Here is a 23,923-nt window from a genome sequence, read left to right as displayed (position 1 = left end):
TCTTTAAAGTTAAGCTTATATTTCTATTAACCGAATTAAACTAACAAAAATATCCTAATAAATTCGGTCACCTAATAATAAAATTAAAAATAATATAAAAATAATTAAAATAACAATATTGATGCCTTGTAACCACATCAAAAAGAACATTATTTCTACACCCATTGATTTTAGGTAAAGGAGAAATTTTCTTAAGCTATCTTGTAGATATAACACGGCTAAGGATGACGACTAACATGCTCTTGAAAGAACACACTATTCAAAATAAAAGAACGTATCTCACATGATGTACTCACTACTCAATCCATTAAGCATAAATCAAAAGAATATGGAGTAAATTTTACGAGTGTTAATAATGTATTTAGGCGCATGGAGCACAATTGATTAAGGGATTGTAAATATATATATTTATAAAGTCTATCAAGAAATGGTAGAATTTTGATATCGAAAAAAGAAAGAGAGAGGAAAGTGATCCATGAGTAATTATTAAAAAACACTTAGGATTCTTGATTCTCCATATCATAACTTGATATAGTACTGAACTTTTCTTTTTTTTTCATAAAGTAATGTAGTAAAATGGCTAGTGGGAGCACAATCAATCCAGCTACATTACAATTAAGTACAGTATATAATTGCAGTCTTCAAATATGTTATAAGGAATGTAACGATAGTGTTGTTTTGTTGGCTGTGGAATGCGTAGGATATGGAATTACTGTACTACGATTACTTGAGTCACTGCCTCATTGGGTTTACCAAAAATCAAACCTTATCATACAGTATGCTCAATCTGTCTAGAATTGATAAAGGTACGTCCAAATTATTCACCGATTTAGACAAAGTTGTCACATTTCCTAAGTATGGAATGAAATAAACAGGAGGGAGAGAAAACAAACCAATTATAAAGAGAGGAAGGGTAGTACAAGGAGTTGATACTCGGTAAAAAAAAAAAAAAAAAGTATGTATTGACACATAGGCCAAATCAACGAATACAAAACAACAAGTCTTGTAAAATTGCTGCTGTTATTACAAGCACTTCTCCCTGGTAACGTTTACAAGGCAATAGCACCAAATACTGCAATCTATGAAGATTGGTTACACCCTTGTCAGAACAACGAGAGAGAACAAAAAAAAAAAACTATTACATCAAGTAAGAAATATGATAAGTGCATTTTTCTAACCGCTCATGACGTTCCTAAAATTATAAGGAACAAACAATATCACAACCAGATGAACAAAGATTATGTTAAAAGTTCTTAGTCTAATTATCATCGTGGTACTCTATATACAGCATTATAAGAAAGAAAAACACCATCACCACCACCCATGGAACAAAAATTCCAGTTATCCACTGGCAGGGCCTTGACCTTTGCTTTGATATACTGCTTCTAGACACTCCTTTGCTCGATGGACCTTCGATTGGAGGTAAAAGCTCCCTTGTTTGGCATTCCTCTCAAACAAAACATCATATTTCTGCACAAATGAATGATAATCATTTACACATAATCACAAAAGATATTAGAAAATTAAACAAAGATAATCAAGAGGTGGGGACATACTTTCAAAATATCTTCCCAGGCTGCATTCTCAGGAACACCAAGAATTTGCCTTGCTTCTTGCTCTGTGATGGCTTTACTTGCTTTACGTACAGTATTCTGCATTGCTTCTTGAGCAGCACCAGTTTTCGAGGCATCTGCAATACAGGAGCTAGTGAGTGATAGAATAGAAGCAGCTAGTATCTTTACCTTATTGGCCTGTACATACATACACATATGTTGCAAGAATAGTAGGCATTGTAGCACATAATTATCAAATAAAAATGCAGGTGTTTGATGTTTAATGTTCCAAATTACAATTTTTTATTTCTTCTGAAATCTATTTAAGGCCCTTAAGCCTTACATCTACACCATATCTTGTTAATTTTATATTAATTAGTCCCTAATGCAACGCACATACACACTCTTCATCCAATCTAGGTACATCCTTGCATATTGAATATAATAAAAGTGGTATCAAAACCTTGGCAGTGTCAAGGGCCAAAAAAAGAAGGCAAGATGAACAATTGACATTCAAATGAAACCAGAGAAAGATGAAAATAAGGATGGTGTAGACTAATAAGAAAATTTGGAGAGAGAGCTAAAGTAGCCTATGTGATAAAAACACCAAGCCACCAACAGAAGATCAAATCAAAAGTTTTTGTTCCATAGGATGATTGCTGATATGGGCACCAAAATAAGTAGACAAAAAAAATAGCAGACTTGGTGATGGCAAAATACACATCGACAAAATGAGCAAATAACCCATCTAAATGAGTAAAGAACTTGGGTCCCCAAATTTTATTGTTAAGATCAAGACTTCTAGCCCAGCAACTTCAAAAAAGAGAAAAGACATAAAAATGCATCTCAAGTCATAAGGGGTAGGGCAAAACCTAGCACATATCAAAATCAAGAAATAGGCATAAACCCTAAGAAAGAAAGAAAAAAATACAGATTGAAGCACCAAATATCACCACTCAATTTATTTAAGGATTTCAGGAACACCATGCATTAAATAATAATGCCAAGAGGTAAAACAAGGCAGAAATACTATGAAAGGAGGAGCAACAAGAGTGAATAGAAAATATGTTGCAAGCAAGGACTAGAGAATGTGAAATAAACAAGGAATTGATATTTAAGACTCCGAGGGCTCAAATACCTCAAATAAACTTGGGGGATCATTATGTGATCTCTCAAGGTTACTGCCTAATCTTCCTTTAAAAACAGAGCTTAAGTGATGTATGAGAGAAAATTCTTTCATTTTACAATTTACACAGTAGTTCTTTCATTTTACAATTTACACAACAGTGAAAAGTATTGACAAAAAAAATTAATGTCTTATATGGCCCTACACAACCTTTCAATATTTCCTGAAGTCTATCTATATAATATGAAACACAAATACACAGAGCATGTGGACTCAAACATTTCCATTTCAAATGGTAACAACTTACATGGATATTAATCAGTCAATTCCATTTCAAAGGTTACAACTTACATGGATCTTATTAGTAACAACTTAAAATGGTAATTGGTAAAGCCATATGGGTCTAGAGGTAAATTATTACAATAAAAAATCACGAGAACTATTATTTACTGTCTCGATAAAAAGCCACTATTACACGTAAAAGACTAATCAAGCCAAAATTCTAGTGAGCTTTGAACACTACAAAGCAACCTTTTTAAAATCCAATGTTGGAATTAGAATCATAAATGACAAAAAACACATATGGCCTTCACAAACCCATATCCAATAATGAGACTCAAATTACTAAGGCCTTTCAAGCTCAAGAATAGCCAGAAAAGAAAAGAAAATAATGATAATAAAATGATAAAAAGTCTTAAAAAGTCACCAAGGATAGTAAAATCCTAATGACACTCTGGATTTCAGATGATAATAAACATTAAGGTTTTATGAAAATTTGAGTGTAGCTCATAAAGTTGCATAAGGAATAAGGGTAACCTGAAAGCTGACTAAAAAAAACTAGGTTATTACAAATTTTGTGAGAGACCCAAATTTGTCTGCTGAACAAACTGATAAATTTTAAGACCAAATCTGTCCCAACCTGACCGAACCAAAACCAATTAAATTTGAATCGTAATATGAGATTTCATCTTGACAATATACCTTCAACTACTACTATTGTGAGATATCTCTTCGTTTTTATTGGGACTCTCATTTATATGGTTGAATTTCTATACATGACTGCATAAAATGACTAGCTATTTAATGTAGTTGAGGTTAGGTCAGAAATATTATACAAAGGGCATCTCAAAATAACAATAATCTGAAATTATAAATTCTGACCAAATCGGACACACCCATTTGCGGATTCCACGTAAAACCTAAGGATAGTGTCAGACTATCAACAAATTTAGAACAAGGTTTAAAACTCAAGCATAATTAAGATTTTGTTCAATAATACAAGATTTGTCAATATTTTAACCCAAAAATCTATCATCTTCAAAGAGTCGATTAGGATTGTGAAACTATATCAGCCATTTAAAACACAAAGCAAAAATTGCTGACAAAATGTGTTGGAAAGTAAACAAATGTTCTTGTTGGAAACTCACAGCTAGAAGCAAATAATATGAAAATTGTAAGGGTTCCTTATTAGCCAAATAAAATAAATATGACAACAACTCAAAACATACCCCTTTAACAAGTTAGCAACATACGCATAGGAACCCATTTGAAGACTGACAGCAAACTCATGAAAAATTAAGTGACCCAATTAATATAAGTTTTGTTCATATTTTGTATCCAATGTCTATCATCATCAAAGAGACACTTAATCTTGTTTAAGAAAATATATTAGCCCATCCAAATAAACAAGGTGAAAAACTGTCAACAAAAATGGGAGAAAAGCTAAACAAGTGCCCAAGTACTCAGGTAGAACTTACATCTAAGAAGTAGATGATACTATCCATACATGATCTTGGTAAATCCTATGACTCCTGTAGTACTATGAGGCCCTCCCAATTTGTACAGATATATTTTAATCATAACATGGACAAAAGACAAATGCTATATGGCCAATTCATAAAACTTGTCAAAAATTAAACATAAATTGTGGTTCAAAACAAATTTTCATATGACCTTTATGATATTGTATTACATAAACTATACAACAGCTGCTACTGCTAAATTGTTTCAACGGCATTAATATTCCATTATCATGTTTGCATGAGACAGTAAAAATACCAATCAAATTTTAGAAGAAATCTCAACAATAGGCGGTTATAGAAAATTTTGGGTAATGACCACTGCTCTTACAATTTATGTGGATCAGAGCATTTCTCTATCCATTTGCTCCCATCATTTACTTCATTTTGTTTTATAATGCTATTATACCAACAACAAAAGAAATTTTTTTTTTTCTTTTTTTCTTTTGTCAGGGAGAGGGAAAAAAGGGGTGAAATAAGAAATATTGAGATTATCTATAAGTCCTCAAAATATGGTAGAGTTGGCTTGAAAAAATATCAATTAGTCAAAAGGTCCATAGCTGATCCAATTAGAATGTAAAAGCTTGATTAGTCATGCTAAATAACTTTTACAGATACACACTTTGAGAGGGGGCAGGGGGGCGGGGGGGGGGGGGGGGGTGGGTGTTTAAGTACAACAATTGTAGAATCCATGGACTGAAATGCACAAGCTTTACCATTTATTACAGTTTGTTACACATAGGCTCCATTTGGTTCAACGGAAAACAATGTTCAAGGTAAAACACAGCTGTAATATTTGTTCTTCCCTATTTGATTCCCTTGAAAAGATAAAAAGAACAGGAAATTAGAGTTGGAAAGGGGATAATAGATGGGAGCAGAGAAAAGGAAGGTAACAAGTACGGAGGAATGACTTCCCTTCCTTACAAATGGACAATGGTTTCTATATTTACGAGAACTATTTTTCACCCCTTTCCTGTTTTCCACCCAAACAAACAATCTAAGGTTCAAGACCTTGAAACATATTCACATTACCCTTCTTTCACCCACATTAAACCCCTTAAGACAATTAAATTCCTCATTATTTCCTGCGCCTTCTCTTCCTAATGAGCTTATCCAAAGAAATCACTAAGAGGATAGCTAAGAAACCAAACACAAAGTTCAGCCCTACGGTTGCCACAGTCAAAGTTTAAGACTTCAGAGATTCATCCCATCAAATTTCATGGACTACAATACTACATGATCCAAACAACTAGTTACAAGAAAAATTATCATTTAATAATAACGGCAAAATAACTAATACAAATATAACCCCAATTAATTCGCCCTCTAAAAATCAATACCCATTTGCCCTATAGAACTCCTAACTAATAGCACCCAAAATTTTGCCACATAATTGTATTTCATCAATTCAAATAAAACCCCAATAAAATCAATAATAATAATAATTACAAAAAAAAAAAAAAGTTAACATATGATCAAACAGCTGGGATTTGATAATAATCGGATAAATTCTAAATAAATTAATTTGTTTTAAAAAAAAATAAAAAATAAAAAAATTGAAGAAACATACTAGCAATAGCTTGTCGATAAGCTTGGGCAACAGCCCTAACTAATATCCCAGAACCCATTACAAGAATTTGGGCGAGAATTCTTGAAGCCTGCATTCAAACATTCAAATTAATCGTAATCAGATTACAAAACAATTAAACCCACAAAAAAATTAGTAATGAAATTGGGATATTAACCTACCATTGCAAGTTTTCTGTAAATGATACTTGAAAGTTCTTATCTTGTAATATTATTCCGCTTGATTGAGTTTCAGAGATTGAAGAAAGTGGAAAATGGAAAGGTGAGCTGATTTTAGGAGAGAGAACGGAGGCGGAGAACAAAGATGGCAAATACAGAGACGCGACGAAAGGACCAATCGAACCTTCTCGATACTCTTTCTTTCTCTTTTCATTCTCTTATTTATTTTCTTTCTTATTTAAAATGATACGTGCCCAACTCTACATAAGAGTATTCAAAATTACCCTTCCCGACTACATGATAGACAAAATCGAGTGCTAAATTATTTTATTTCATATTTCAAGTTTGAATTGCAATCGATGTTTTTATTGGAATGTTGGGGTCCAAAGGTGTGATTTAAAACAAATTTTCCTGAAATGTTGGGCATGTTAAACTTTATTCATCAAGAAACCCTGAAAAGCTTATAAGAGAGAATAAATATACCATACAAATCGAAAACAATCAAAGCTTGGTATGTTTAGTTGGAGATTGATTTTATAACCTTAAGGTCAAAGCCAAATTCTTCAAACTACAAGTGCTTGGGATGAGGATCATTTACCCTAATTTCAAGGGTACATAGTGAGTCGTTTATGACATGGATACATGATGACTTCAATAAACCCCAAGTCCCCAAGTTATAAGTTGAAGTTTACCGGTAGTTTATGGGAATAACGTCCACACACACTATAAGGCTTTTCAGCTTGTGAAAAAGCCTGATAGTCCTGTATCATGTATGCTTATGTTGTCTGTTGCTACACTACGAATCAAAGCCATCAAGGCATGCCTTTCACCTTGGAATTAATACTGATAAGTTATCAAAAAGGACAACATAACAGGCACCATAGTAGTGCTGAAGAGAGTCTACAACCCTTAAACTCAGAGGCTAGGTCAAACACATGATACAGTACAAATGGAGCAAAAATAATTGCTCCATCTTGAATAAAATCATTTGTTATAATGGTCCAAAACTGTCTGGAAAACGCATTATACAGAACAAACCTAATTTTATTGAATACCAACATTTGATGCCTTCAAATTGGGGGCAAGGAAAAAATCCTTAAGAATATTTATTACATCAGCAAAGAATTTAATCTGCTAACACAAAATTTACCCTTCTACACAACCTCATTGGCAATGGCAACAAATTAAACTTCTCACTGCACTGGGCGATCACAGCAAACATGAATCAAGAATGCGAACAATACGCCACATAGTGCTTCCTGTGTCCCCCCCCCCCCCCTCCCTCCCCCCCACTTTCTCCCCACTTCCACCCAAAAAAAACCAAAAAAAAATCCCTAAAGAAAAAAGAAAATAATATCTATTTCCAGTTAATGTTAAAATTTCTGCTATTTAGCGGAAGTTACCCCGCCTCTTTTGTTGCAAGCATGCAACTTCATTAGAAATGCTGGCAAAGAGCGGCAAATATGCTCTACCAACTGAAGGGGCTGTATTTGTATGTGCTTCTCATATTGTCAAAAACAAACACTTCTAGGAAAGGGCAAATTCCACTTCTTACTTAGAAGTGAACTCTGAGGATCAGGAAGCATCTGGATAATAAGAAGATTTGGGTACAGGGTCTGCATACATCAGCATTGTAGCGCTTGGATTTTGTCTCCAGGGCTTAGGCTCTTACACAGCGTTGAAGTAGCTGAGGAAGATCTTTGTCGGCTGCAATCAACAAGAAAAAAATGTAAATAAATGATTGATAAAGCAATAGATGTAGAAGTTGATTTGTAAAAAACTAAAAACCAAGTCCAGCAAACATGAACATGAATATTATTATAAGCATCAAAATATATGGTCTGCAGTCTGGATACCACAGATTCCAGTTTTGTACTAGCAGATTTCAAACATAGATTTGGGTTTATCTGCGATGGATACCACAGTTTCCCACTCTCACATAAACTTATAATGCAAGAACCCTTGATAAATCTTGTACCAGATCAGATCTTATTAATGATGACAAAATAGCTGATCTACATGCAGCATTAGCAATTGATAATTTGATATAGAGTTAATTATTAACATAGTCCAATTGAACATAAGATTTCCCGGGTGGTGCAACATCTTATTCAAGCAATGTTAATACATCATAAAAAGCAAGAGCCAGATATACTTTGATCAAATTCATGCATAGCATGACTGCATGAGACTTCTGAATCCCCCATATACTGAGGAAGAATCCAATTAACTAATACAAATCAAGTGAGATAATAGTTGCCATTTCGCCAATACAAAACACATGAAGTAACATGTTTGTGTTGTAAAACTGCAATTCCCTCATCCATCGGGTACAGTCACATGACAACCGGATCACTGACCACAAGGACTATGCTTTTATAGTTAATATACCAACCAGTTCTCAAGAATATGTTTCACAAAAAAGGATTAGATTTAGGCACACCACTAATCCCCACGGCCCAAACCCACCATTTGCACATTGCCTTTATTAATTATTGGAGGCCACCTACAGTTTCACGGGGATATACCAAGCAAACATAACATTAACCTTGACATTAGAAGTAAAGTTAAACTACAAGTTGTCACGTAAAAAGAATGAAGCACATCAAACACCAAAGAAGCACCAAATTAGGAAACATTATTGTCAAATAGATGCATACATAATGAATTAATGACTGCCTATTTTGCTGCAAAATGTGAATCATTACAATAAATGTTAACGCCAAAGTATTTTCTTTTATATTGCTCCAAGTTGCAAACTAACTCAAGGCCCACATGCTTGTATTGTATTACAGTCATTGATTAAGGCCATTACGCATCCAACCATATATATGCCATTTTCATGCTTAGTTTCTCTAATGATGGAACTGTCAGTCCTCTTAACTGACCACTCCCGTGCTAGAAGGCTAGAAGCCACATCACATTATATTAAAATTAGGCAGCTTTTTGTAATATAAAAGTAGATAAACGAAACATAAATGCCAGAAAGTATGATCTAGCAAGTCTTAACAACCGGGACAGCTGCATGTTAAAACAACTAGATAAAGCCATTTGAGCAAAATCTTACAGTTGGCGAGTGGTTTTGATTGAAATGCTGCTATTCATCATCGTTTACTTTGTTATTAGCAGGAGCTGTTGGATTGATGAAGTCTTCTTCATTACCCAGACTAGCCCTTGAAGGATCTCTTTTATTTGTTTTGGCCCCTTCTGGTGCCAGTATCCGAATTGTGGCACAGATAACCATGGTGCATTTCTCTGACCAAGAAAATAATTTCCAATGTCAAATTTGCAACGACCAAGAATATAATCATCTTCCAATGAATAATTGAATCCAAAATGAATTTTAGCAGTGATGAACCTCAAGTTTTTTAAAACCTCAAGAAACCTTAAAAGCATACAAAGAAGACTAAGCAATTTAGCCAGCATGTCCCAACAACAGACAAACATCAGTGCTCCACATAAATAAATAAAAGGGAGAGAGATGTAACAATGCTCACAGGTACAGTACAAATTTTAACGATTTCTGGAGAAAAAAACTTGGAAAGGCGCAATAATAACATATCCCTATGATACACTGATTTAACTTTGTTTCATAGTACCAAAGCAAATTCCAATGTTTGTTGCAATAGATTCACGAGTGACAAATAGCATACAATAACCTTAAATGGCTTTTGCTTATTAGCTTTTTCATGTGGTCAAACAATCACCGATTAATAGGGGTGGGACTTCGGTCTGGCAGTTCGGTTTGACCTCGGTTTGAGTCGGTTTCGGTTTGGAGCGGTTCGGATTGAAACGGTTTAGTTTAGCAGGCGGGTCGGTTTGGTTCGGTTTGGGTTAGTCACGGCTCGGTTTGGTTTCGGTTTATTTCTTTGCGGTTTAAATTCGGTTTGGGTCATAAGCGGGTCGGTTTATAAACGATTCGGATTATGTCGGTTCGGTTTGATACGGGTCGGTTTAAGGGGCGGGTTTACCCGGGTCAATGTCAGTTCGGTTTACAAACGGTTTGGATCAAGCCGGTTTGGTTTGAAATGGGTCGGTTTAGGGGCGGATTTACCCGGGTCAATATCGGTTCGGTTTATAAACGGTGCGAATCATGTCGGTTCAGTTTGAAATGGGCCGGTTTAGTAGAGGGTTTACACAGTTCAATTGGTTCGGTTTATGAACGGTTTGGATCATGTCGGTTCGGTTTATAAGCGGTTTGGGTCATGAATTGAATTCATGATTGTTTTAAAGATCGCGTCATGACCATGATTTAATGAGTTGATACTTATAATACGATAAATCGATAATTAAGAATGTACAAGTATTCAATTAGATTGATCAACAAGTGTTTTAAACTTTTAAGTTTTAATGATCAGATATGTAAATAACTAAATATGTTTATCGATTATAGTACATACCAATAATTCAATGAGGCAATGATACTTATGATAGTATGATAATGATACCAACCGTACATTCGTACGATATGATATACATCATATACATAATAATATAATTACATATACATTAACAATATCTTATTGAATCAATTTCCATTTCCAAACATTGCATTTCTTATAAATTATAACTTACACGAGATTAAATGGATTCGTTATTTAGTTTGTTACTTTATTTAGATTACTAACTCAAACAACTTAATAAGTTAAATGGACGAAATCACGAAATCATGACCATGATTTAATGAGTTGATACTTATAATACGATAAATCGATAATTAAGAATGTACAAGTATTCAATTAGATTGATCAACAAGTGTTTTAAACTTTTAAGTTTTAATGATCAGATATGTAAATAACTAAATATGTTTATCGATTAGTACATACCAATAATTCAATGAGGCAATGATACTTATGATAGTATGATAATGATACCAACCGTACATTCGTACGATATGATATACATCATATACATAATAATATAATTACATATACATTAACAATATCTTATTGAATCAATTTCCATTTCCAAACATTGCATTTCTTATAAATTATAACTTACACGAGATTAAATGGATTCGTTATTTAGTTTGTTACTTTATTTAGATTACTAACTCAAATAACTTAATAAGTTAAATGGACGAAATCACGAAATCACTAATTAAAGTGGTGATGAAAGCATTATGCAATACTAATGTTAGTAATGTACGAATAGTCAAATATACAACGGTTAGATTGAATGCCCATGAAAAACAATGGTTAGATTTTCATTACTTTATTAGTTATTAGTATTATTACTTATTAAGTTATTATTAGTTTTATAGTTTATTATATATACTGATATACAATCACAGACTCACAGATGTCAGATATTGTCACATTGATGAGCATTAAGCCATTAACTCATTAAGTCATTAACTATGTCGTATTGAATCAATTTCAATTTTGAAACATTTGCGTTTCTTACAATTTATAACTTATAAGTAATAAACTAATAATAATAATAATAATAATAATAATAATATAATAGTAGTAGTAAACTAGTAATAATAATAATATTAACAAATAATTATACTAACAATAATAATAATAACAATAATAATAATAAATAATTAAAAAAAACGGTCAAAAAGACCTAGAAAAACACAAAGAAAATCTAGACCGTTAGATCTAGATGAATATTCTAGAATCTACAAAAAAAAAAAAATGAACGGTTAGATCTAACTTAGATGTTGAGATTGAATATGGACGGTTAGATCAACTGAAGTAAAACCTAAACCTCATTCACTCATTCAGCCATTTCTCACTCTCACTCTCTCTGCCATTCTCATTCACTCATTCAGCCGTTTCTCTCTCTGTCATAGTTTCTCTCTCTAACTTCTCAGTTTCTCACTCTTTCGTTCTGAAATTCTCAAGCTCAATTTCGTTTCATTTGTGTTTTAGATCTACATTTCTGATTTCTAGCTTTACATTCTCGTTTTTTTGTTAATTTTTGTTGTTTTCGTTTTGATTTTTTTCGTTTTTGTTCCGGTTTGTTAATATAGGGTTTTTGTTTTCGTTTCATTTGTGTTTTGGATCTATATTTCTGATTTCTCGCTTTACATTCTCGTTTTTTTGTTAATTTTTGTTGTTTTCGTTTTGATTTTTTTCGTTTTTGTTTCGGTTTGTTTATTTAGGGTTTTTGTTTTCGTTTCATTTTTGTTTTGGATCTAAGTTCTGATTTCTGATTTCAAATCTTCCTCTCCTTCAAGCCGTCAAACCCTAAGGTAATTTTTTTGTTAATTTATTCGTTTTTTTCGTTTTCGTTTCGGTTTTTTTTTAATTTCAAGTTCTGATAAATTCTTGATTTTTTCTTTTGATCTCCAGTTCAGGTAAGTTCTCCATCTTCAAATCTCCTTCAAGCCGTCAAAGGTAATTACTTTTTCCTTTTCGTTTTTTTTTTTTAATACAGTTTTTCTGTTTTTGTATTTGAATAATTTGATTATTGTTGTTGTTCTTGCTTGAATATAGTCGAAATATGCCTAAAATGAGTAAAATCTGTTGTTGATTGTATTTTTGTTTTTTACGGGAAAATGGTAGATTTGTGCCTAAAATGAGTAATCACGTTTGTTGTATAATTCTGAATTTTGAAACATTGACTAGTGCAAATGAAATTCTGTTATCAAGCGGATGTTGAGGAAGACGTCCTCCTTATTGGTAAAGAGATTAAAGCCGAAAGTGCTTCATCTGCATAACTGGTATTTGTGTCTCATTGTGGTTTATTTTATCTTGAAAAATCGTTGCCCTTGTCATTTATTTTCAGACTTGCTGGCAGCATTTTTCTAGACTTTTAAAATCGTTGCCCTTGTCATTTATTTTCAGACTTGCTGGCAGCATTTCTTAAGTTTTTGTTAAAATAACCATTGCTCGGTGATGTAAATCTGAGAGCAATTTTAAAAAACAAAAGCTATAATTTTGAAGTTGCTTGAACTTGTTATGAGCTGCTGCCTGCTGGTAGTGCTTTTGCCTTTTGGTTGTTGTCTCTGCTGAGTTGTTATTGCCTATATTGTTGCCTGCATGAGCTGGTTCCTGCCTCCTGCCAGCTTGAGGTGCTGTGTTGCTGCCTTTTGTGTTATGAATTTATGATAAGTTTTGTTGCTGCCGTTTCTTATGCTTGCTGTTTTAATTTTTTCTTGAATCATCGTTGCCCTTGTCATTTATGTTGAGACTTCAATGTATATGTACTTGCTGGCAGCATTTTTCAAGTTTTAAGTTAAAACAGCCATTGCTCAGTGATGATACGATAAACGTAAATCTGAGAGCAATTTTGAAAAACAAAAATAAGTTCCTCCCAAATCTGTGCGGGTTCCTGCTTGTTGCTGCTATTTCCTCTGCTCTTGGTTGCTGTGCTGCTGCTTCAAGATTCTGTTTCAAGATTCTGCTCCCAAATCACTCACATTCTCACTCCTCCCTTCATCTTATCATGTATCATTTTTTTCAGTTGATAAATCTGAAATCTAATCTTGGTAGTAGTGATAGTAGTTTCATTATGTATTGCCGTATTGGTATATGTATTGTGAATTTTAATCAATGAAAATGGTGACTTTTTTTAATTGCTTGTTGATATTACTCTAATTTTAATGTTATTTATCTCCAATCTTATGTTATCTTATTGGATGATCATGAATATCAAGGAACAATGAAGATAATTTGGGTGGACTTTATTACTGGAATGAAAAGATACAAATGATATATCTTGTAATTAAAATAAATAAGTAATCTAAAATGATATTAATAATGCCGTTGGCCTAGATCTAGGTGATATAAACCTTTGTATAAACCTAAGCCGTTTGATTAGATCTTATTAACATTAATTATTTTATTGTATTTACTACTTAGCCATTTAGGTTGTAAATAATTCAATTTGAATTAAGCAGTTTGTAATCGGATAAGTTTAAACAGGTTGCGATTCGAAAACAGTTCGATTTTAACGGTTTAACGGGTTATGGCAGTTTAGTTTAGACGGTTAGCGGATTATAACGGTTCGGTTTATACGTGCGGTTTAAACGGTTTTGGTTCATAAACGGGTCGGTTTAAACGGTTAGCGGGTTACAAATGGTTCGTTTTAAACGGTTTTTTTTTTCGGTTTAAACGGTTTCGGTTTATAAACGGTTCGGGTCATTAACGGGTTTATAAACCATTCGGTTCGGTTTCGTTTCGGTTCGGATTTGCGCAGTTTGGTTTGTTATCGGTTTACGGTCCGTAACGGGTTGACATTGAGCGGTTCAATTCGGTTTCGGTTTGATATTGAACGGTTCAGTTCGGTTTTCGGTTTACATTTATCGGTTTATAAACAGATCGGTCCGTGATGGTTCGGTTCGGTAACGGGCGGTTTCACGGTTCGGTTTGAAAAGTCCCACCCCTACCGATTAAGATATAGTTTTTCAGGGAGTCGCAAGCTCGATATATATGGAAAAGTAGAGAGATAATAGCTTTTAGAAGTGGCTTTCGGCATTCTAATTTTATCCAAAAACTTAGTCATTTTGTTTAGTGCTGTACTCCATAACACCTAACAACTAACTTTACTAAATATCTATATAAACAGCCAACACTACAAGTAAAATCAAGATTCAAGAAACCAATTCAATATAGTTAGCCAATACATATAGCTGAACTAGGCAACAATTAATTGCCAAACTAAGCTACGATACATAATATTATTAAAGTGGGAGCAGTCGAAGTCATAGATTCTCAATCGCCAAAAGAAAAACATAACATGACTCTTCAAAACCATAACATATCCCCATGAAGGCCATGATACATCTTAAACAGCTGTCACCTTAAGACTTAACCTCCTAATTAAACAAACCATTTTCCCCAGCTAATACAAGAAACAATATTCGATTCAAGCGATAAGATTAAGAAACACCATAAACTTGCATAATCTTTGAACCAGTCAAGCTATAAACTATTCAGAAGCACTAGATGATACAAATACAACTTTTGATACAGAAAGAGTATCGTGATACTGACCTTTGCTTTGAGTTTCTTTTATGCATGGGATGCCACAATATAAAAGGGGACAGTTGACTTCACTGCTTCATACAATCAATGCATGTTCAGCTGCTTCAAATTGACTCACATGCGAACCTCATCTTTAAGACCACAGGAAGCAAGTTAAGTCAGGAGATAAGCCAAAAAAAACCTTGTCAAAATTTCTCATCAGAAACCAAGTGAAACGCCTGAAGCAGCTAATCATCCATTAAATGTAATTGATGTCCAAGCAAACATCTGGTAGGCACTCATCAAAGGGCCAACTATTTATCTGCAAGAACTTCAAACGTTATAGCCTGAACAGCATATAATTGAGTGCTTGGGCTTGTGCAGTATACAAAATATGGACAATATCCATCCAACTGCTATGATTGACGCACTCAGATGCCTCATTCTAGTTAAGCAGCCACCTGAATATCCATATTTGTACTGGCTGGCAACTTTCTTTTGGAAGGTGATAAACTCACTTCCACCTTTCCTAATGCCATTTGTTTTTTAATCTGTGAGGCTTCGTCTGGCATTCCAGCTTTCACCAAACACGACAGCAAAGATTTTACAGTAATGTCATCTGGGGTACACTTAACTGATAGCATCCTATTAAAAATCCCAATGGCTTCCAGCAATCTCCCCTTCATACAGTGGCCAATGATAAGAATGGTAAATGTATACTTATCATGCTTGCCCCTTCTCTCCTCCATCTCAGATACAACTTGATTTGCCTCATCAACCTTCCCTGCTTTGCAGAGTCCATCAATGACTGGATTGTACATAAAGGGTTGAGGAATAATATCATTTCTAAACTTCAATTGCCTCAAAAGATTACAAGCTTCTTTCACTCTATTTTCCTTGCATAAAGCTATAATAAGAATAGAAAACGTATATTTATTTGGGAACAGCTTCCTATCAACCATTTCCTGCCAAAGCTTCGAGGCCTCATCGACTTGCCCTATCCGACAATAACCATCAATGCGAGAAGTGAAGGTAACAACATCCGGTAGACAACCAAGAAAAAGCATTTTTTCATACATAGCTGACACAGAGGCCATGTTGCCAACCTTCCCAAAGCCATCAATAAGTATATTAAAAGTAACAAGAGTAGGTCTTATTCCAGTACTCGTCATCTCTTGGAAAAGAAAAGATGCCTCATCCGTCATTTTCAACTTACAATAACCCGATATGATGGATGTATAAGTTACAACATCAGGAGATATACCATCTCTAGACCTAACTTCCACAAGTAATTCTCGCGCTTTATCCACCTTGTTAACCCTACACAACCCGTCTATCATAGTGTTATAGGTAATGATATCTGGAGACAACTCAAATTTGACCATCTCCTCGAAAAATTTAAAAGCTTTATCAACTTGCCCCGCCTTGCACAGGCCTCTAATCATAATATTAAAGCTGCAAACATCTAAGCATGATTTCAGTATCATCCGCTCACTAAAGAAACTAACAGCCTCGTCTACTCTATTTTGTTTAACCAGGCCATTCAAAAACTTATTATACACAAAAGGATCTCCATCTTTCTCTCCACAATTCACTTGAGCAAGCAATTTCTGGGCAATGTCAAATCTTCCTGAATCCGAAAACAACCCCACCAAAAAACCCAAAAACGACGAATTCAACGAATGCCCATCAACCACCATCCAATCAAGAACCAAATTAGCCGAATCATATAGACCCATTTGACAAAGTGACCTCAAAATGTAATTATAAGTCCCAAAAGTATGAATCAAATTCAAATTCACCCGACTAAACTCAAAAAACCGCAATGCCAATTCGGTATTCCTACTATTATTATAATCATCCAATCTTCTAACAACTTCAAAAGCAATCAATGGGGTTACACCCTTAACAAGATAATCCGAATGCAAATCCAAACAATGCGATTGAAAACAAAAAAGGGTACAGATCACTTTAACAAACCAACGTTCAGAAGGGTATTGAATTACCTCGCGATAATGAGTACGAGATCCTGCAACAACATAAGAAGATAAACAGTGATAATGGGGAAGAAAGAAGGCAAGCGTCGAGGCTCGAACCCTATGATGAGAAAGAAACGGAAATATCATGGGATTTGGGTTATCGTTGCTAATTTTGTACCCAAGCTCAAAAGCTTAATAGTTCGTCAATGAGCTCAACAATGGAGTTTAATTTGAGGGTTTTTGATGGGTTTTTCCATCGATTTTTGGGGAATCTAAAGATGGGTATTTTGAGATGATTGCGATTTGTATTGGGACATTAGAGGTGGTTGAAGGTGCCGGAGATGGCGGTGACTCCGGCGGCGATGAGAGGAGAGAGAGAGACTGAGTGTTGGTTGAAGTTCGGAAGGGAAGAACTGAGGTAAACGTAGAAGGTGAAAGTTTGAATTCGAGAGTTTGAATGAGTTTGGGTAGGTTTCTTAACCCAAACATGCTAATGGGCTAAGATTGGAGAATTGAGTGAGGCTTGGATTTTGGCTCCTCGTAACTTCAATATTATTCCCTCTATGTCGTATAGTTAGAAATCTTCGAACACTTGGTATTACACAGAGTTTTGCAAAATAAATTATGGTTGGGATTATTAGTTGTTTTAATAGAAGAAAAATTAGATCTGATGGGAGTTGGCTAGGTATTTGTATAGTTATGTTCATGTTAATGGAAGGATCAGTGTGAAACAAGATTATAGGTTAAGATGGATAAATGGTAGGAGTATAACAAAAAAGGGAAGTGTGAAAACTATTTTGGAACAAGTGAAGATGAAAAGTGTTCAAACTAGTATGAGATTGAGGGGGATTGCCTAATTTTAACTGCCATAAATCACAAAACTTAGTCAAAGTGTAGTTTGTAAATAGTGTAAAAGTCAATTTGTGTGAACTAAAAATATGGAGGAAGTAATCAATTTGAGTGATTATACATGCTATTAGGGGCTAGACATTATGATTGGTATTTATTACCTCATTTTGGCTTGTGATTTGACATCCTTTATTAGACCGTGAATGCCCAAAGACACAAAATTACCCCTTTATTCATTCTTAGTACATTCAATGGGGCGACTAACACGCGTGATGCGCGCTATAGCTAACCTTGTTTGGGGACCTCTTTTAGTTTGACCTTATGTCACAAATTTGATTGTTGATAGCATTGATGAAGGCAAATATGTAAACAAATGTTTGTAGGAGTATAAATGTTCGTACTATTCTTAAGAGTTTAAAAAAGAAGCAACGAACGTTAATTAGGGCAAATAAGTAAATAAACATTTCAAAGGATATAATTTTCCAAACACTATCCGGTACTTTTTAATATGTAGGGATATTAAATCTGATCTGATAAAATAAAATAAAAAATTCAAACCATGTCTGACGATATTTATGACGGAGTAAAGATAATAATACATTCAAACCATAAATAAAATCAATATGCAAGTTAGAAATTCCACATCAAAATCCAAAATACCTTTAAGAGAGTTTAGTTAGGGTTTTCGAGAAATGAAAAACAATCAATTACCTTGAATCCCTCTTTAATGTTTGTTAGACAAATTCAGTCATTCCTTTTTACCTCACTTTCCTCTACTTCTATTCCCCACCCATCAAAATTCAAAAGGCCCTAATTCACCCCAAAAAAACCCCACCCACACCCAAAACCACCCAACTCCAGTAGGAAATAGCCCCACACCCACCACGTTTACCCCTCCCCCCATCACTCAAAAACCACCCGTAAACAACCCCTAACCACCCCCAAACACCCCAATTAAAAATAATAATAATAATAACCTTTTCCTTTCTCCTTGTTTTCCTTTGTTAAACTCTTTCCTTTTTTCCGAGGGGAGCCCCAGTTGATCTTGAAGATAAACATGGGGCGTTTATTTAATGGCATTATAGTAAATATATTGCGTTGGGATTCGTGTCAGAGTATTAAAGATTTTTTTTTTGAGCTTTAAAATTAAATGGATGGCGTTGACTCCTTCATCCATCTTCTTCTTCCTCCCCAATTCACACTGGTCTGCCATTGAAGGACCCGGAACTTTCCTTCACCTCCCACCTTCTTCTTCTTCATCCTTGATCACCCACCCTCCACCGACATACCGACCACCATTTTCCTCCATTGAAGCTTTCCTTAAACTTGAATTTAGGGAGAAACTAAGGGCAAGGGTAGGGGTGACATATTCCTCCATTGAAGCTTTCCCTCCATTTTCCTCCATACCGACATACCGAACTAAACGAAACCCTAAGGAAAAAGGGAGAAACTAAGGGCAAGGTCAATCCCAAAGGGTAGGGGTGACATATTCCTCCATTGAAGCTTTCCCTAAGCTTGAATTTCTGTAATTGAAGTTTCTGAAATTCTCAGTGAAGCTGTCAAGAAGTGAATTTCCGCCATAAACGGCTTTCCTCAACCTTAACGGTGTTAATTATTGAAATTACTAACTTATCCATACTTAAATATGCGAATGGACAATTATACCCTTAAATTAAACGCTACAAGTATATCACGAAAATAAAGTATACCGCGAAAATAAACTTGTATTTTCTCTTTTCCCCTTCACCAACCAAACACCCCGTAGGTCCATTATTTGATTGAATGCTTTGGAATTTTTTTAAAAAGACCAACAACATAGTCCTTATAGTTTTCCACCAACCATGAACAAATGATGGGTCAATTGAACTACAACTCATCTCTACGGCTCTACCAAATTACATTCATACCAATTTTCTTCGCTCCCTCCCCAACACACCAACTCTCTTTTTCAGCTACCTTCACACCCATCTCTCATCTCTGGTAAACTCTCTTTTCAATGCATTTTTTACCATTCAAACATATAATTTATTGGATATGAATTACAATTACTTGAATTTAATCGCTATGTTGATGCAAAAATAATTGTTGGGTATAGTTTATTTTGCTTCAATTGTTTTCATTTGATGCTAGATTAGCTGTTATTAACTTGGGTATTTGTCAATTTTTATATTGAAATTCTTCTAGTCAATTTGTTTGTTTGAAGGTGATCAATTTGCAACTGGGTGTTTGAATTAAGAACTGGTGTTATGGAGGCTAAATTTCTGCAATGTATTCAACCTTGTAAATGGGTGGATACCGAAAAATTGATGAGAAAACCCGGTGGGTTTATCCTGGTTTCTCCGAAAACTATGGATGATTCTGGGGTCCGGATGATGTTCATGAATGTGCAATCAAATAGGAGAACTTCAGTTTATCATAAACCGCTTCGTTGGCAGATTTCGAGTTCTTTGAAGAATTCTCAAGGTGATTCTTTAGCTTTGTTTATTAAGTGTTTGATGAAATTGTTTAGAAAATGAAATTTATTCTCATTGGATATGATACATTATTGATTGTTTTAATTCCTGCATTTTTTGATACTGCAAGATTGAGATCATATGATCGACGGTATTATATTTATAAATTAGTTAGGATTGCGCCTGAAAGATATATTGTATCTTAATTTTAGGTGTAAGATTTAGAATTCAGTGACCCTTCAACCAATGTATAGTCGAATTTGGTTAGGATTGCGCCTGAAAAGAGATATTCTTCCCTCTTTATATGGGAGTAATGTAGAAAAATTAGTGACCCCTTTACTTTATAATTGAATTAAGTTAGAATCGCACCTGAAAAATATATCATTTGCTCTTAATTTTTGAAGTAAGATTGAGAAGTTAGTGACCCTTCACCCTTTAGTTGAATTTAGTAAATCTCAAGGCAAAAATCAAGACTATGCCTTCATCCTCCTCCTTGTCTATAATTTCAACATTTGATGAGCCAATGACTATAAATACATTTACTCTTTGCCACCATTAGTTGTCTCTCTAATAGTCATCTTATCATGGGTGTATCACCTCTTTCTTTCGGTTATGAATTTGTGTTCCTGTTCAGATTCTTTGCTGGAGTCTAGTGGCATTTCTGCTTCGCTTGATGAGTCCTTTGTTTTAAAGGTAATGTTGCCTTTTTTGTCATTACTAAAATTTGTTTCACAGGATGTTAAGACTTAAGACATTTTCCTCAGCTTGCTTGTAAATTTTAATAAATTTGTGAAGATAAGTTGTGGTAGATGGGCCTCAATTGATCGTCTCATCTAAGTGGAAACTCTATCTTAATTACAGAAAAAATCAGCCGAGGTAGAACCAGTTCTAGATGGACGTTGCATTTACCTTGTTGGTTAGTTCCTAACTTGCACTCCATCTTTGGTTACAGAATTTAAACTTACTCTTAGTTTTAATTCACTAAACTTACATGCAGGTATGATGGGCTCTGGAAAAACAACTATTGGCAGAGTTTTATCAGAAGCACTTAATTATTCGTTTTCTGATAGGTCTGTCATCTGTTAGTTTATACAAAGTATATGTAATTTAGATGTCGTACTGTAGTTGCAACTTCTGATAGGCCTGCTATATAATCTGCATCACTTGTTATTAATAGACGGTCTTTGTTACCCTCAAGTACAAGCTAAATGTTTTAAACCCAATTGAGATATGAATTCGTTCAGATTAATTATATGTTATGATATATAGTTCTTGTTTGAATTATGGTTCTGCATGCTTCAGTGACTTATTGCTGGAGGACAAAGTTGGGGGTATGTCTGTTGCAGAAATCTTCAAGCAACATGGAGAGGGCTTCTTTAGAGACAAAGAGGTAAGTAAAAGCTGGTTTTTTTTGCTATGCCTGAATGATATTTGTAATATTAATTAATGTGGATGACTGGGAATGCTTGAAATTGGTTCTTGGCTCAATGTAACCCTATATACAATGGGGTTTGTGCCTATTTAATTTAAGGTGCAATGTTGCGAAGTTTACACCGTCAATCTTCAAACAACTTTCAGCCTTCGCCTCAATTCTCTCTCTAAATTTCACTGTTGTTTCTTTGGTTAAATTTGGTTATCTTCGATATATTTAGTTTCAAGTAGTGTTATAAGGAAATAATAAATCCATCTAAAAAAGGAGGAAAAAAAGATTCAGTTAACTAATAATCTATGGGTATTTGGATTTAGAGTGATGGAAGTCACAAAATAAAGAATCATAAAATTTGAAACAGTCCTCTCCTGAGTATTTAGGATTATTTTATCAAAAAAAATAATTTCAGGCATATAATTCTGATTAAATGCAAGAAGTGCTACACATAAGATGTTAGCAGGCTGTTTCAACTGTCCTGTAGATTGAGGGTCTTATCACATATTGTGATGAGTTGAGCATTTACTATCAATTACTCATGGCAGGGATGATCTGAGGCTGTTCATGTAAAAAGAGATGAATCACAGTACATCTGTATTAGGTGAAGATGTATCCTAGCACAATAGCTCTGTTCATGTAATATCGTTGTTCTTCTGTCTTGGGGTGCTGGAAACAATGCTGATTTCTCTTTTTATTGCAGACTGAGGTTTTAAAGGAACTATCTATGATGCATCGGCGTGTTATTTCCACTGGTGGAGGGGCTGTTATAAGGCCCATCAATTGGTATGTGTTTAAGTGTTTTGCATATTTCATTACTGTCATTGAGGGTTATCTTTTCAATTTTTACACCACTGTTTCATGTTAATCTCAATATATGATTTATCTTCCAGGAAACATATGCGAAGCGGTATCAGTGTTTGGTTAGATGTACCAGTGGATTGCTTAGCACGGAGAATTTCAGCTGTTGGGACCGGCTCTCGTCCGCTATTGCATGGCGAATCAGGGGATGCTTACTCTAAGGTTTGTTGCTTGCCTGCCTAGTGGAAAATCTAACACATACTTTTAAGAAAGCCTGTTAAAGTAATTGCTTACATCCCTGCAGGCTTTGACCCGCTTGTCCACCCTATTAGAAGAGAGAGGTGAAGCATATGCTAATGCTAATGCCCGGGTTTCTTTGGAATGTATGGCCTCATTAATGTTTCTCTTCTTTTTATATTTTCTCCCTTAATCGAATATGTGGTGGTATAGATATCATTGTATATTCTGGATGGAACCTACGTTGCACTTGTAGATATCATTGTATATTCTGGATGGAACCTACGTTGCACTTGTAGATATCATTGTATATTCTGGGTAACAATGTGCTCCTTTTTTCTGTATGACAACCTATTTCTGCTGTGGCATTGTATCTTGTTTTAACATCCATACTAATTTGTTTGCAGCTATCGCATCGAAGCTAGGGAATGTAAAGGTAGATAATCTTAGTCCAGTTACTATTGCAATTGAGGTAGGTTCTCTGTTCTCTACTATGACAGGGAAAAAAAAAAAAAAAGAAGAAAGTCCTCTTACAAAGTTCATGCCTTCCTTTTAATCTGTTTGTTGGTGGTGGTTGAATTCATTTTTACCATCCTTTTTCATTCATCTTTGAGCTGACACATCTAATATTTGCAGGTGCTTGAACAAATCGAGAGCTTCCTAAAACAATGATGACATTGCCATATCAAACCAACATAGTATGCTTCTGTACGATTGTATACGTCTTTTTAGTGTTGTATGTATCCAGTTCATTGCACAGCAACATTAGTTATGAATTGTGGATACTTAGTAGAATAGGCTTACTGTATTGGTAACTTTTGGAGTTGTGAATTGTTGTCTCTTGTGTGAGCAACATTAGTTATGGAATAATGCTACTCCGTAGAATTAGTGTTGAATTGGTACAAAGATTATGACCTTGTGGCCTCATGAGTTGATGTTATTGTACTCCTTTTCTCCCTAATTGCCGTCGTTGGTATTAATTTGGCCTTTAATGCTATATTGTTAGTTTTGATTGACACGACAAAAATATGACCTT

The 23,923-nt window shown here is 34.5% G+C and overlaps 3 protein-coding genes across 4 annotated transcripts; 1 reads left to right on the top strand and 2 right to left on the bottom strand.

The window, feature by feature from the left end:
• Positions 1–987: 987 nt before the first annotated feature.
• Positions 988–6,472, bottom strand: LOC110703582 (mitochondrial import inner membrane translocase subunit PAM16 like 2-like). Its single transcript, XM_021881362.1, has 4 exons — positions 6,228–6,472; positions 6,049–6,136; positions 1,557–1,690; positions 988–1,470 (listed from the first exon to the last, which is right to left on the bottom strand). Exons 1-4 carry the CDS (start codon positions 6,228–6,230, stop codon positions 1,342–1,344), a joined length of 354 nt encoding a protein of 117 aa, XP_021737054.1. The 5' UTR covers positions 6,231–6,472; the 3' UTR covers positions 988–1,341.
• A 775-nt stretch (positions 6,473–7,247) lies between these two features.
• On the bottom strand, positions 7,248–17,972 carry LOC110703580 (pentatricopeptide repeat-containing protein At2g06000-like). The gene is made up of 3 exons (XM_021881361.1): positions 15,176–17,972; positions 9,292–9,479; positions 7,248–7,931 (listed from the first exon to the last, which is right to left on the bottom strand). Exon 1 carries the CDS (start codon positions 17,269–17,271, stop codon positions 15,595–15,597), a length of 1,677 nt encoding a protein of 558 aa, XP_021737053.1. The 5' UTR covers positions 17,272–17,972; the 3' UTR covers positions 7,248–7,931; positions 9,292–9,479; positions 15,176–15,594.
• Positions 17,973–19,749: 1,777 nt separating this feature from the next.
• Positions 19,750–23,892, top strand: LOC110703579 (shikimate kinase, chloroplastic-like). 2 transcript variants are annotated; one of them, XM_021881360.1, is made up of 11 exons: positions 19,750–19,953; positions 20,158–20,436; positions 21,061–21,119; positions 21,288–21,342; positions 21,424–21,496; positions 21,729–21,816; positions 22,553–22,635; positions 22,743–22,872; positions 22,955–23,033; positions 23,295–23,359; positions 23,524–23,892. In XM_021881360.1, exons 2-11 carry the CDS (start codon positions 20,220–20,222, stop codon positions 23,557–23,559), a joined length of 885 nt encoding a protein of 294 aa, XP_021737052.1. In that variant the 5' UTR covers positions 19,750–19,953; positions 20,158–20,219; the 3' UTR covers positions 23,560–23,892. The 2 variants fall into 2 exon arrangements, with proteins under 2 accessions (XP_021737052.1, XP_021737051.1); XM_021881359.1 differs by having other exon boundaries at positions 19,751–19,953; positions 20,177–20,436.
• Positions 23,893–23,923: the final 31 nt, after the last annotated feature.

The sequence above is a fragment of the Chenopodium quinoa genome, unplaced genomic scaffold (genome assembly GCF_001683475.1).
Source record: "Chenopodium quinoa cultivar QQ74 unplaced genomic scaffold, ASM168347v1, whole genome shotgun sequence".
Classification (NCBI taxonomy): domain Eukaryota; kingdom Viridiplantae; phylum Streptophyta; class Magnoliopsida; order Caryophyllales; family Amaranthaceae; genus Chenopodium; species Chenopodium quinoa.
Note: the sequence above shows the minus strand (reverse complement) of the source record. Positions and strands in the feature narration are given on the sequence as shown.

Excerpts from the sequence above, each read along its gene's own strand:
- LOC110703582 (XM_021881362.1), bottom strand. Across the intron at positions 1,691-6,048 it reads TTATCGACAAGCTATTGCTA|ATGCCTCGAAAACTGGTGCT; the intron begins GTATGTTTCTTC and ends CCTGTATTGCAG. Across the intron at positions 1,471-1,556 it reads CCTGGGAAGATATTTTGAAA|AAATATGATGTTTTGTTTGA; the intron begins GTATGTCCCCAC and ends TCATTTGTGCAG.
- LOC110703580 (XM_021881361.1), bottom strand. The coding sequence starts at position 17,271 with ATGATATTTCCGTTTCTTTCTCATCATAGGGTTCGAGCCTCGACGCTT.
- LOC110703579 (XM_021881360.1), top strand. The coding sequence starts at position 20,220 with ATGGAGGCTAAATTTCTGCAATGTATTCAACCTTGTAAATGGGTGGAT. Across the intron at positions 21,120-21,287 it reads ATGAGTCCTTTGTTTTAAAG|AAAAAATCAGCCGAGGTAGA; the intron begins GTAATGTTGCCT and ends TCTTAATTACAG. Across the intron at positions 21,497-21,728 it reads AATTATTCGTTTTCTGATAG|TGACTTATTGCTGGAGGACA; the intron begins GTCTGTCATCTG and ends TGCATGCTTCAG.